General features: G+C 38.6%; 1 protein-coding gene across 2 annotated transcripts in view; it reads left to right on the top strand.

The window, feature by feature from the left end:
* The window catches only part of COL6A6 (collagen type VI alpha 6 chain), a gene marked incomplete at its 5' end in the record, with an annotated part of 108,839 nt that overhangs the window by 66,534 nt on the left and 28,440 nt on the right, over positions 1-13,865 (top strand). The window contains 7 exons of one of the 2 annotated variants that reach the window (XM_082840082.1): positions 443-493; positions 2,152-2,187; positions 2,898-2,960; positions 7,755-7,817; positions 8,872-8,907; positions 9,017-9,053; positions 11,340-11,351. In XM_082840082.1, coding sequence (XP_082696208.1) covers positions 443-493; positions 2,152-2,187; positions 2,898-2,960; positions 7,755-7,817; positions 8,872-8,907; positions 9,017-9,053; positions 11,340-11,351 — 298 coding nt within the window. The remainder of the gene's footprint in view (positions 1-442; positions 494-2,151; positions 2,188-2,897; positions 2,961-7,754; positions 7,818-8,871; positions 8,908-9,016; positions 9,054-11,339; positions 11,352-13,865) is intronic. The other variant, XM_082840081.1, reaches the window with a different exon arrangement.

Below are 13,865 nucleotides of genomic sequence, written 5' to 3'. Positions count from 1 at the left end.
CTAAAACCTCTACAAGGATCCAACAGTAGCCAGTGCCCAGACATTTAGGAGATCTTACTTTTATCCAGAAAACTGAAAATGGTTTAGAGCTAAGGTATTAAAATACAAATGTTATCCAGGAGAGATAACACTTCTACCTTCTTTTATTAAGATTATTATACACCTGAAATTTTCTCATTTAATCCTCATAACATGATGAACAGGTACAATTATTATTCGTCTTTACAGATGAGACAAGTGAGATTAAGTGACAGTGCCTTGTCTGTGCCTGTTATTGAGAGTTTCCTTTAGTGCCACTATGTCAGTGGCCTGCCCCAGAGGGAGAATCCTGCTGCCTAATTTTTCCTAATCAAACCAAAAAACTGGCTGTCTAGTTCTCTTGTGAATAAGTCTGCCTCTGTCTGCAGTAGGGGATGTTTGTAAATAATTGCTTTGTTTACAGGGTGATGATGGTAACCCAGGTTATGGTAGTGTTGGAAGTAAAGGAGCAAAGGTAAGACACATCGACTGAAAGCTGGTCATTTTCCATTTATTTTTTGTTGCTCTTTATGGCCACATTTAAGAGAAAAAAGAAAGTAGTGAATAAGGTAGACTTGGACCTTCATAGATAGATTTTGATCATTTATTTGCTGATATCTTGTGGGGAATATGGTAGAAAAAAAGAAAACAACTTAAACCTAAGGGCCAGGCAACAAGTGAAACCTGAAATTAATTTTCTGTTCTTTGCAGAGATGTGCAGCCAGGGCCTGACTGGTTCCAGCCTGAACATTACATCTAATCTAAAGCATTAGGGAGGCATTCCAAAATTTGTTCTCTGACTATCTTTACTCTAATCATTAGTGAGAAGTTTTACAGGGCCTTTCCAAATGCATTGGGCCAAGCAGTAACTTCAAAATTAAACCTTGTAACTTTATATCAGAATTATAACTTTATATTGTCACTGAATATTTAAGTGTCTGGAAGTAAGATAAATTTATCAAAAGCAGTGATTGCTATATACCAACAATAACCACTTAGAAATCATAATAACATCCACAAAAACATAATATAGTTAAGAACATCCTTTCTACAAAAATGTTCAAGACCTATGACCAAAATTACTGAGATATAAAATTTCAATAAATGGAGACATACCAAGTTCTGTTGGAAAGTCTAAAACATTATAAAGGATCAATGTAATTCTAAATGAAATCCCAATGGGAATGATGCAAGAGGCTGTCTGGAAGAATAAACAAACCCCAAACAGCTAAAATTTCTTTAAAAAAAAAACCTAATGAATGAAGGATTTCCAGTGAAATTTTCATTAGAATAGAGAATAATTGAAAACAACCTTAATATTTGTTAAAAATGGAACTATTAAGTAGCTTATAACATTGCAATATTAGCCACTCTTTAAAATGAATGTAAATGTTTATACATAATTGTATAGAACTTCTGTGACAATGTCAAGTAAAAATCAGAATGTAATAAGAAAAAACGTTTATCCCAATTGTGCTAAAATGCATTTTAGAAATGCATTTAGAAAGATTAAAGAAAATATGACAAAATATTTATAGTAACTGTTCTGGGAAGTGAGATTTGGGTGATTTTTCTTCTTTCTATCCTTTTATATTTTAAATATATTTGAGGAGATCTTACTTTTAATGATCAGAAAATAAACTTTATCTTAAATAAAATATGTTTTTCATCAAATGAGGATTATCATACCTCTTCAACTATAGTCTGTGGCCAAAGAAGGTAAACAGAGGACCAGAAAAACAATGATCAAATTTAGACGGCAGGCTTCCCCAATTTCTTCCCCAAAATTGAAATCCATTTAAGAAGACTGTTTCAGAAACACTTGGCCAGATGGCCAGCTATCGTGTCGAATGTCTACATTTGAAGGAGAGCTGATGTGTAATTCCTCAGATGTGTGCATTTACCCATTTGTCTTAGGTTGTCACGATATTTTGGTGAGACCAGTAAATAGTTTAATTTAGAAATTGGAGTTAGTTTCTCAAATCATGCCATACAGTTTCATTTTCAATTGTTCTGGCCCTTCCTTGGTTCAGAGGCACTTAAACTAAATAAGGCAGCAGGCAAAATTAAAGTCAATATAAGCCTACCCTGGTGATATGTGCATATATTAATTTTCTCCACTGTCGATTATAGGGGCAAGAAGGATTCCCTGGAGAAATTGGACCTAAGGTACCGTGTACTTCATACTAACTAGGGATCAATCAGAGATACTCCTGGGCTTATGAAATGTATTACAGGATAATAGAAGGATAGTTAATTATAAATGAATAAAAAGAAAACTTTATGGGGAAAGGGGAGAAGGAGGAAGCAGACTTTTAAAAATAATATTTCATTTCTAGTTTTTAATTCATAAGTAAAGGAAGAAATCATCCTTATTTTTCTCCTCACGTGTACTCCTTCCCCTCTACCATATGTATTTTCCTCTTTGCTCAAAGGGAAGTAAAATGTAAGGAAAACCAAAATTACCTGATCTCACCTGCCTCAATTCTCCCAACGTGTTTATAAGGCACCTTCAGATAATAAGTCAGCGATGCTGTCCTCTACCTTAAGGCTTTCACTTCTGCTGGAAAGATTCTGAGCTCAGTAAATGCTAGGTCCCGTGATTGGATCAGGGGACAAAATGAAAAGCACAGTTCATATCTCCAAGGAGGCAGTGTTCTGGCTGGAGAGACAGAGAAATAAAATAGTGAGGCTCCAGTGTACTGTGTTGAGAATTTAAAAATGAGGGGTTATTGGGGGGAAGACACTTCAAAGAAGACTATTAAAAATAAAAATATATGTGAAAAATGTCTTCATGTTGGAATCAGTATAAAAATACAATGAGATATATCCCTTTGATTTTACTAACCATTTTATTTTATTTCTCTGAACTTATTTAGGGTGAGGTTGGGGACCCTGGTGGTCCAGGAGAAACTGGACCCAAGGGCACTAGAGGCAAGATGGTAAGTTTCTCAGGCTGCAAAGCCTTACAACCTCAGCTACTTTGGGAAGTCCTTTTTTGTTTATTTATTTATTTATTTTATTATTTTTGGCTGCGTTGGGTCTTCATTGCTGTGCACGGGCTTTCTCTAGTTGCGGTGAGCGGGGGTTACTCTTCGTTGCAGTGCTCAGGCTTCTCATTGTGGTGGCTTCTCTTGTTGCAGAGCACGGGCTCTAGGCATGTAGGCTTCAGTAGATGTGGCACGTGGGCTCAGTAGTTGTGGCACACAGGCTCTAGAGCGCAGGCTCAGTAGTTTTTGCACATGGACTTAGTTGCTCCGTGGCATGTGGGATCTTCCCGGACCAGGGCTTGAACCAGACTCTTAACCACTGCGCCACCAGGGAAGTCCTTTTTCATGCTTTTACAGTCATTTGAGTTGTCATTTGGTCCCAAAGACTTGTAAAACGTGTGGTTTTTGTTAAGGTAAACTTGGGGGAGGGAAATAATATTTTACTCATCCTTCATTGCCAGCAATAAGGCTCGTAGTGACCAAGTTCACCTGATCTGGTTGACAAGGTACCATTCTTAACACTGGAAATAAGTTGTGTGTTGTTTCTTAAGGAATCCTTGTGGTCAAAACTGTTTTTGCACCACAAAATATGGCCAGTTTAATCCCATCTTCCCCGCAGATCTCGTGTAATATAATGCTCACTGGCATCTTGTCTCCCCTGTTAAGGTCTCGTTAAACTACTTTAATGAGGTGGTCCTCTCCCAATTTAGCTCAAGAAAGTATCTCTTGAGCTCTAGGAGAAAGTTTCCATTTATTATGTAAAATAATATACTGTAATGAATGCGTCCTTTTTATTCCCTGGAGGACCTAGACGTTGCCTAATGCTTTGGACCACTCAGAATAAACACCCATCTCCGGCACCCTCAGAAGCATCAGCATCCCGAGGTTGCCTTGGGTTCTCGTGTGCTAAGAATGGATTTTGCCTTTGCTGACTCTTTATATATCATAAGCTGCAAAACTGAGATGGTGGCTTTATAAAAAACAAAATCTTATGGCAATTATCTCCTGAGACCATCTTTATCTCTTTTCTTCAGAACAGCACTGATCAGGTAAACTGATCTTGATACCATGTCAATTGCTGGACAAGAAAAACACAAAGTCTGATAAAACTATTATTTGAGGTGGTTTTTCAGTTTTGTCACCATAGTTAGTTTTACTCTGATCTGTTTTTTTCCTGGAAAGTATAACAAAAACTTTATGTGAAGAGATTATTTATGTGGGTTTTAGGGGTACAAAATAAAGAAACTTCTTTCCCTCCATCCTGCTTTTCCCAAGAGGACTGTTTCCTGGATATAATCCTTTTCTTCATACATGTTTTTGGATAACTATCCTTTAACATTTTTGTTCTCAAAAAGAAGAAGAAGAAGACCAATAAAAGAAAGATAATTTGAAAAGACTTTCAAATTAATCCAGATCTCTGGATCTTTTCCCTCTACTTGTTAATGAGGTAGTTTACCCTTGAACATTGGAGGCATGCAAACATGGTCAGCAGCTTCTTGGGTTCCCTTGCTGCCCAATGGCACGTTAATCATTTTTTAAAAGCAATAAACTAATGGGGAATAAATATACCATCTTTTCCTCTTGGCCTTTGGTTACTTGAATTTTTTTCCCACATTGGACAATTCATCACTTTTTTTTTTAATATAAATTTAGTTTTTATTTTATTTATTTTTGGCTGCGTTGGGTCTTTGTTGCTGTGTGCGGGCTTTCTCTAGTTGCGGCGAGTGGGAGCTACTCTTCATTGCGGTGTGCATGCTTCTCATTGCAGTGGCTTCTTTTGTTGCAGAGCATGGTCTCTAGGCATGCAGGCTCAGTAGTTTTGGCTCGTGGGCTCTAGAGCGCAGGCTCAGTAGTTGTGGCACACAGGCTCAGTAGTTGTGGCTCGCGAGCTCTAGAGTGCAGGCTCAGTAGTTGTGGCACACAGGCTTAGTTGCTCCACAGCATGTGGGATCATCCCGGACCAGGGCTTGAACCCGTGTCCCCTGCATTGGCAGGTGGATTCTTAACCACTATGCCACCAGGGAAGCCCTTCATCACTGTTTCTTAACTTGCTTATTTCACCTGCCATGCTGCTTTCTCTACATCTCTGTATTTTTGAATTTGAAGTTTAGACACTGAAAACTTCCAGGTTTTCCCTTTGAAAGATCAGCAGTTCCCACTGGAAGGTTTTAGTGATAAAGCTTTGAGTGTCTCTTTAGTTCTCTTGGAATGATTACATTCCTAGTTTCAGTTTTCTAAATCTTCACCTTTTTCCCCCAACTGAAGGATTTTTTAAAAATTTTGCCATGATTTTGAACCTATCTCATTTTGGGTATAGAGGTATGTTTGTATTTATTTATGCTTTTTATCAACTTGACACACATGCACATACTTCAAGGCAGGGTTCCTCAGCCACAGCACTGCTGACATTTTGTGCTGGATAATTGCTGTGGGGCTGCTCCGTGCATTGCAGGATGTTTAGCAGCATCCCTGGCCTCTACCCACTAGAGTCAGCATCATCCACATTTACCCCACCATTATGACAGCCATCAATGTCTCCAGACATTACCAAATGTCCCCACAGGAGTCAGGGTTGAGGGACACAAAATCCGCCCCCCCCCCCCGCCCCAGTTAAGGACCACTGGCTTAGAGAGTCAACTGATTTCACAAGGTTTGTTAGGAAAACCTGGCAATCCCTCTGCCACTTAGCTCCGATTTCTCTGAAAGTTGTCTTTTTGCTCTACTTTCTGGGAGATTTCTTTGACTTTATCTTACAATGCTTCTCTCATAGTTTAATTTTCAAGCACTCATTTTTTTTTGCTTTTTTATACTATCCTGCTCTTGTTTTATGGTTGAAACATCTCATCTCCTTGAGGATATAAATTAGTATTTTTGGAGTCTTCTTTGCCCAACATAGTCTGTTCCCTGCCGTGTGTTTTTTTCTGTCCTGCTCCCTATTTCTCATGTTTCCAGGGAATGGGCTAACTCTCTGTATTGAAGAGTTGAGGACAAAAATTCCGATTGGAAACCCCGAGGAGATGGGTGGGGCTCGTCAACTACAAGTGTCACAGAGTGATCTGAGCTGTTACTTAGCAAACGTCTAATATCAGCATCTTTGGGTCTTTCTTCTCATATCTAGTCAGATTCCCCTGAGAAGATTCTTTCAACCTCCTGCCTGAGGGTGAAGTTATGGCTGCCAGCTTTCTGGGAACCCCAGCTTTCTAGGTGTCTCACATCTATTCCACACCTTCATTTGATCACCCTATTTTCTGGATGGTACCACTGGCCCTCAGCTCTGCCTGGGGTTTCCTAGTGCAGACACCTCGGTTTTACCTCTGTCACTGAGGAGGAAGAAGAGACATTCACCCAACGGTAGAGAATGGGGAGGAGGCTTGGGGATTCCTAAAATGATCTTCAACCAATCTGCCTTATTAAGGCTCTCTCCTTTACCTCCACTTCTGGAGGTACCTTCAGAGAGTGTGTTATAAAACACACAGATTCTTGGCTTTCCCTGCTGCTGGCCTAGGCTTCAGCTTTTTCAGCTCTAAGTCATTTAACACTGGTACTTCTGCTTTCCAGCCTCCGAAGTTTGATGGCTGTTGTCTCCTTTCTCATTCTCCCCATGCTTGTCATATTTTTGCCTTTTAAAAAAATCTGCTTACTATTATTTTAGTAAGACACTGGAGGGAGCAAAAGTAAATGCCAATGTTCAATCTGCTTTTTTTTTTGCCCTGGAGGTTAATCTATATCTTCTAAATAAAATATGATCAGTAAGGTTGTTGTTTTGTTTTTTTACTCAACCCAGCATGCTGTAAATATCATTGGAAGACCTAAAGGACATCAATAATTATTTTCTGTTCCATAGGCAATGCTTTTACAAATTAAGTTGATTTTAGACAACTTTGTTTTTTATTCTTATAAAAAACATGACATTGTGAATGAGCAAAGGAATTTTTCCTAATTCTTAAACTAAATTCTAGCTTTCTTTATGATAAATTATACTGTTGAATGCACATGAATAAAGTAAATAGTCAACAAATGTTCTTTTTATTTACTGCTATTATTCCCCATTTTACTACAAATATTTCCAGCCAACAACTAAACATTTTTTTGTTGTAGTTACTTCAAAGGTTTTTATACTTAAATTTTTATTTTTCTGGGGTTTTGTTCATGTGTTTGTTTTTCAGTTTAGTCACCTACTAAATTTAGATAAGTTGAGATAAAAATTTATTTAGATAAAAATTTCTCCCTTGACCCAGCAATTCTAGTTCTAACAATGTTCCCTAAGGAAATAATCAGAATTGCACATATGACTTTATAGTGGCATGCTTATTACAACAACAGCAAACTTAAATACCAACCATAATGGACTGATTAAATAAATTATGGTATATCCATGTAATCGAATACTATGGCAGCCATGAAAGGTGATTTTTGTGAAAGAATATTTAGTAACATGAAAATGCCCCAAGGTATATATTTAGTTTAAAAGGCAACAGGAAAAAGTATAAAAATATATTAAAATATGTATAGATTAATAACAAAAGGATAAACAAATAAAAGACCAGAGGAAAAGACACCAAAATGTCAACAAGGATTATTTGGGGGAGAAGAGGTTGCTGAGGATTTTTTTCCTTCTGTGTGCCTTTTGGAAATCTCTCAATTTTCTAAAATGAAAGTGTATTGCTTTTGAAATGTAAAACACCCACACCCACAAACACACAAACATGTATGTATAATTCTAAAGTAAATAAATTCTGCTTTGAGGTGTCTGCTGGGCTTCCAGGAGAGCCGGGATCCCCTGGGGAGCTGGGACCTCCTGGACGCAAGGTAAATTGAAAACCCATAAATCACATCAGCTCCTTTTCCAAATAAAAAGTCGGTGCCTGAAGTCTTCATTATCCAAATGTGTGTGCTTTCAGTCTTTGCAGTTTGGCAATGATTTTCACTATTTTTTCACCTTTAATGTGCTCAGAGAGAGGAGGGAATAAAATGCCGATTAAATATTAGTTGCCATTTCTTGGGTGGTGGGGGGAATTGAAGGAGGAAATGAAAAGAGATTTCTCGTTTCATCTAGAATGAGATTTCTCAATGATCAGTGAATTTTATTTATCTGGCCAATCCTTGCCCTTTTCTCACAGTCAGTAAGTTATCAGTGAATGAAAGAAAGTGAGAGGAAATTAATAAATAAGTTACTAACGCTGCATTCACATGGAACTTATTTTCTTTGGGAGTTTGGGAGGGGTGCCATCGCATTTTTCCCTGTCTCTGTGTGAGAGCAGCCAGACTCTTCCTGTTCCAAAGATGAGACTGAACACATGAAATTCAAATCAATTCCACTTTGTTCTTTCTATCCCCAACCCAGAGATATACCTATTCATTTTGGGAAGACAATGGGGATTACCTTTCCAGAAGTTCAGTTTGAGTCTGGTCCTTTTGTCATCCAACCAGTGGCAGGAATAGATTTAGGTTCTGCTTAGCGGCTGCCCAGTGGCCAAGGCCAAACATTGGGGAACTCTATACCTCTGCCTTAAGGAGGGGCAGGCACAGGGGATGGTTCAGGCTTATTTAGTTCTAGGCTGAGGACCTGCTCCAGAGTCTCCCTGCCAGTGTCTCATTGTCAGCTCCATCCTTAGCTTCTGGATATCATCCAGAGATGCAGCTAGAGGAAAGTGGCCATTGGACGCTCGCTGCTTACAGTTTCTTCCCCTTAGAATGTTATTGTTAATTAGGTGATGAGTATCCTACATGAATTCTTTTCTCCCTTGAACTTAGAATAAAAACGTTAATAAGTTATTTTTTTCTTAGAGTAATGTTGATGCACATTCTGGTTCCTGATGTGTGTGTCCAAAGCCCTGAAACCACACTCTTTTTGTTTCCCTAGGGTGTGAAAGGGGCCAAAGGATTGCCGTCCCTCTCCGTACGTACCTGCTAACTCCAAAGGAGCCTGAGCGCCCTGTGACATTTATTTCTCAACTCTAGGACCTGGAAGTCTGTTGGTTAATTCCTTCTGTTTTATTTTTGAGCAGACATGTGAGCTCATCCAGCATGTGCAGGACCACAGTCGTAAGTACCCCACTTAGAATGATCACCCGGGGTGTCAGCATTCATAGAGGAAAAGCAGCAAATTCTGCACTCAAAATTGAGACAATTTACCAGCCAATTTCTTAAAATTAGAGACGTCATTGTGTATATTTTGAGGCAGCATACACTGGTGACTATTGACTCCCTCTCTGGAGGCCAGCATGTCTATTGAAATGCTTCCAAGCACTAAGTCAGGCTATATCTGGTGCTTTTAATCAGGGGGAAATGGAGACACAAGGTCAGAACTCCCCTGATGGTGAAATCAATCAGTGGGGAGTCACATTAAACTTTTTAAAATGATTAACCCCTGACAAAACCAAAGTGTTGAATTCAGCTGGTGTAAAATAGCCAGCCATGCCAAGGGGGTGTCCTAGTGGGTGGGAGCCCTGACTTCTGTTTATCATTTGTTACTCCTTCCCTGAGAAGGTGTGCTTGACTACCTTGAGTTAGACTTATTTGCTTTTAAAGTTACTCATTCTGCCTGTATTTTCTTTACTCTCAAAATTTTAAAAGCAAAAAGGCGTTTTGATTTGGCAAATGCTCTTTTGAATTTGCTTTGAGACCCTTATAGCAGCATCTTCTATCAAAATACGTGTTAGCAGCATCAAAAGAACGCCACGGACAAGATGAGGAGAGAGTCGGCTATTTAATGTTCACCTACAAATGCGTAACAACTTCCCAGATAAACACTAGGACTCAAAAGAATGTCACAGTTCCCTCCAGGCTTTTTGGAAATATCTCAATTTTCTAAAATGAAAGTGTATTTGAAGGGAGAAGATAGACAAATTAGAGCCCATTTCTGTAGAGAGCATCAGTCTCAAAGACACAGACTTTTCAAAGCTTTGAATGCAGTGCTGATCTTAACTCTGCATTTTTGTAGCAGAACGGAGCCATCCGTATGTGGGAATCAAAATCTATGCATTGGGTCATGAAGACTGGTTGCTCTGGGGCTGGATTAGCAGAGTGGGCTTCGGACATGGGAGCAGTGTGAACTATGATGACTCAAGGATAAATCCAAGTATGATGAAGCTTGATCTTTTAAAATTTGAGGTGTTCAATACAAAATCATAAATCCAAAAGTAAGTACAAAACTACTTCAAAAGTGTCCTTTAGGACAAGAAAGGAAATCACAACCACTGACTTCTATTATAAAATCACATGATCATGTGAACACGTGGCTAAGGCCCTTCTCAAGGCCTTGCAAGGGTCCCCGTGGGTGAGAGGTCGAGAGCAGTGCTGTCTAGAACTCTCTGCAATGATGGAAGTATCCACTGCGCTATTAAATATGTAGCCACTAGCCACATGGGACTTTGAGCCTTGATAGATGGTTAGTATAACTGAGAAGCTGAATTTATTTCTTTTTTTTTAATTTTTTTTTTTTTTGGATGCATCGTGTCTTAGTTGCAGGATGCAGGATCTCTTGTTGCTGTGCACGGGCTTCTCTCTAGTTGTAGCTCACAGGCTCCAGAGCATGTGGGCTCTGTAGTTGCAGCACGCAGGCTCTCTAGTTGTGGCTCACAGGCTCAGTAGTTGCGGTGTGCAAGCTTAGTTGCCCCACAGCATGTGGGATCTTAGTTCCCCAAACAGTGATCGAACTGGCGTCCCCTGCATTGCAGGACAGATTCTTAACCACTGGACCACCAGGGAAGTCCCTCATTTAATTTTAATTGATTCAAATGTAAATAGTCACATGAGGCTAGTGGCTTTCATATTGGACAGTACAGTCCTAAAGTTTAAGCTTCATTTACTTATGACTAAATCCATCTCTGATGTTTATATATATATATATATATATATATATATATATATATATATATGTATATATGTATATGTATATATATACACACACATTACATATATGTACACATATATGTATACATATATGTAATTGATAGCTATAGATATCTACATGGGGAAAATCTAGAGTAAAGAGTGGTTAGGACCTTTTAACTTTCCAAATTCAGTGCACCTCTCTGCAACATAATGTTCCCTCCCAGGCAGAAATCCTTTCCCTCTGACAGCTGGCTATACGCCGCTGATTTATGGCCCTCCTATTTCTCCCATCCCATTCCCTACGGAAGGACCTGTGCTTTTCCCAACATGTTGGATCTGTCTGCATTTCTCCAAACCCTATTTGTTGCCTTGGTTTTTGAGTCATCTACAAAAAGCTCACAAGGCGGCACCTTGGCTGCCTTGATTTCTTACACAATACAGAACACTGTTACCCTACCAAATAATAACCCAACCTCCTTTGTTCTTCTTCCCCAGCTGGCAGACATGGTGAGTAATCTTTATTTATAGCATATTATAATCAAGCTCCAAAATGTGGTACATCTGGAAAGATGAGTTAGAACAATGTGTTGCCTGCCAAATGATAAAAATTTTATCTGGACTTCTTTGCTGCCTCATACTGGTAGCACATCTCTGCCTCCAATAAATCACTTGAGTTTAAGCTGAGTCTCATAGCTCTTTGCCAACGAAGTGGTTTGATTTTTTTAATTATTTATATTTTAATGACTAACATTGCCATTTACCTTACCAAGAGAATTTTTTGTAATTTCAAAAACATTTCTCCCTCCCTCCATTTTCTCTCTCCATTTGTTATCCTATCTCTGTAGTCTTGTGGTTAGGGATTAAGATGCAAAGGGCAGAAGTGTGTGGAACAAAGGTAGGGATGATCAGATAGCAAATAAGCTGCATGTGCAGCTCAGATAGTGCTAAAATCTGTGGAGCACTTGGCTGATGTTAATTACCAAGTTGGCTTAGTATCTTTCTGGGCCATCTTTCAGGAATATTACAAAAGCTTATTACATGATGTTTCTGTATAAACCCATCATCACCCTCTTATACTTTTATACCCTTATAGCTTTTGTATAAATCCATCGATCCATGCCTTCTGATTGCTTGTTCACTCATTCAACAAATGTGTTTTGGAAGCCTGTTATGTTCCAGTCTCTGTCCCAGACACTGGGGACAGAGGGCTGAATAAAATGGACATAATTTGGTCATAATTTTACCCATTTTTTATTGTAAAATTGATGTGACCTTGATTTTTTTAATATCTGCTCAGCCCACTAAATTAGACTCAGAGGCTAATAAATCCTGTCCTGTCTCCACTGAGATACACAGTTTGATTGGGTTTGAACATTTATTCTTGCTGGTCCTTTTGCCTGTGAGGGTCACAGAGTCTAGGACCAGAGGAGATGATAATCTAGCACTAAGGTGATGAAGACCAGCTGAGAGGGGGACCCCTCCTGGGCCAGCCTGGCCAACCTAGCCAGTCCCGGTGGGTCTGAGTCCTGAGCTCGCCTGGAAAGAGCTGAGTTGCTGGCCTCTGAATGAGAGGAGTCAGCCCCCTCCAAGGGGAGCACATCAGCCAGATTTCCTCTTACCAGCATGTATCTCAACACCAGGCATCTCACCTATCCAGAAAGTTCTGTTTTTCCTGTACCTGTTGCAAAGAACTGTCCTTTGTTTGGTTCTTTTTCACTCAACATTTATGAGATCCCAGCTTTATGGCAGGGACTAAGAATCTGGCATTCAAGAGAGAGATCATCCCTGTCTCCACACTTCATAAAGTAGTGGGAGAGGTAAACATTAATCAGATAATTAGACATATATAAATCTCCGACTGTGATAAGTGCAGGATACTGGGATTAGAATGAGTGAATTGGGATCAATGAATAAATCTTAACACTTACATTCGTGTTTAACCATCCTAATTCAGAGTTTCTCTAAGTAATAAGGCATATTTATTGGTTAAACTTGCATTTCTAACTGTTAAATAAAAATTTATCAGTTGAGGTTTCCTCATTCTTTCAAGTAATATAGCTGTTCTTTTTCACAATGAGTAAGTCTGTAATAATAACAGTAATGGTGAACATTAGTTGAGCACCTGCTGTGTACCAGGCACTGTGGTCCTAAGTGCTTTCTTTACCTGTGTTGATTCACTTAATCCCCAGCACAGGCCTAGGCAGTGGGTACGGTTAGGACTGTCATTTTACAGATGAGCAAACTGAGGCACAGAGAGGATAAATCCCAATCTGTCTGAAATTATCAACAGAGCTTCCACATCCATCCCTTTTTAACCCCTGTTAAATTTCCTTATTAAGTAAAGAATGTATGTTTAATTTGTTTAACAAAATTTCAGGAACAAACATGATACCATCGATCCAATCTCTGTAGGTAAAAGGGCATGTCCATGAGCTCTTTATTATTTAGGAGTTTTAGTAATGAACTTACAAATTTCATTAAAACTCAAATTGAATTATAGACTTTTCTTGTATTTTTTAAATTGAAATAGAGTTGATTTACAATGTTGTGTTAGTTTCTGGTGTACAGCAGAAATTAACACACACACACCCACATACTCTTTTTCATATTCTTTTCCATTATGGTTTATTACAGGATATTGAATATAGTTCCCTGTGCTATACAGTAGGACCTTGTTTATCTATTCTATATATAATATCATGTATCTGCTAATCCCAAACTCCTAATATATCGCCACCCCTATCCCCTTTGGTAACCGTAAGTTTGTTTTCTATGTCTATGAGTCTGTTTCTGTTTCATAAATGAGTTCATCTTTTGCTTTATTTAAAAGATCAAAGTCAGTTTTTAGAATACCATTTTAATTATTAAAGATTTAAGTGTTTGTTTTACTATTTAAGTTATTTATATTTAATGATTGTGTTTCCATATTTTAATATTTAACATCTAAATTACTTTGCCTTCTATGTGCATATCTTTTTTTCATTTTTAAGCAAGTGTTCTTGTGGTAAGGCACATGTTCTG

The sequence above is a fragment of the Leucopleurus acutus genome (genome assembly GCF_964270905.1).
Source record: "Leucopleurus acutus genome assembly, chromosome: 5".
Classification (NCBI taxonomy): Eukaryota; Metazoa; Chordata; class Mammalia; order Artiodactyla; family Delphinidae; genus Leucopleurus; species Leucopleurus acutus.
The sequence above is the reverse complement of the archived record's forward strand: the minus strand, read 5'-3'. Positions and strand labels throughout refer to the sequence as shown.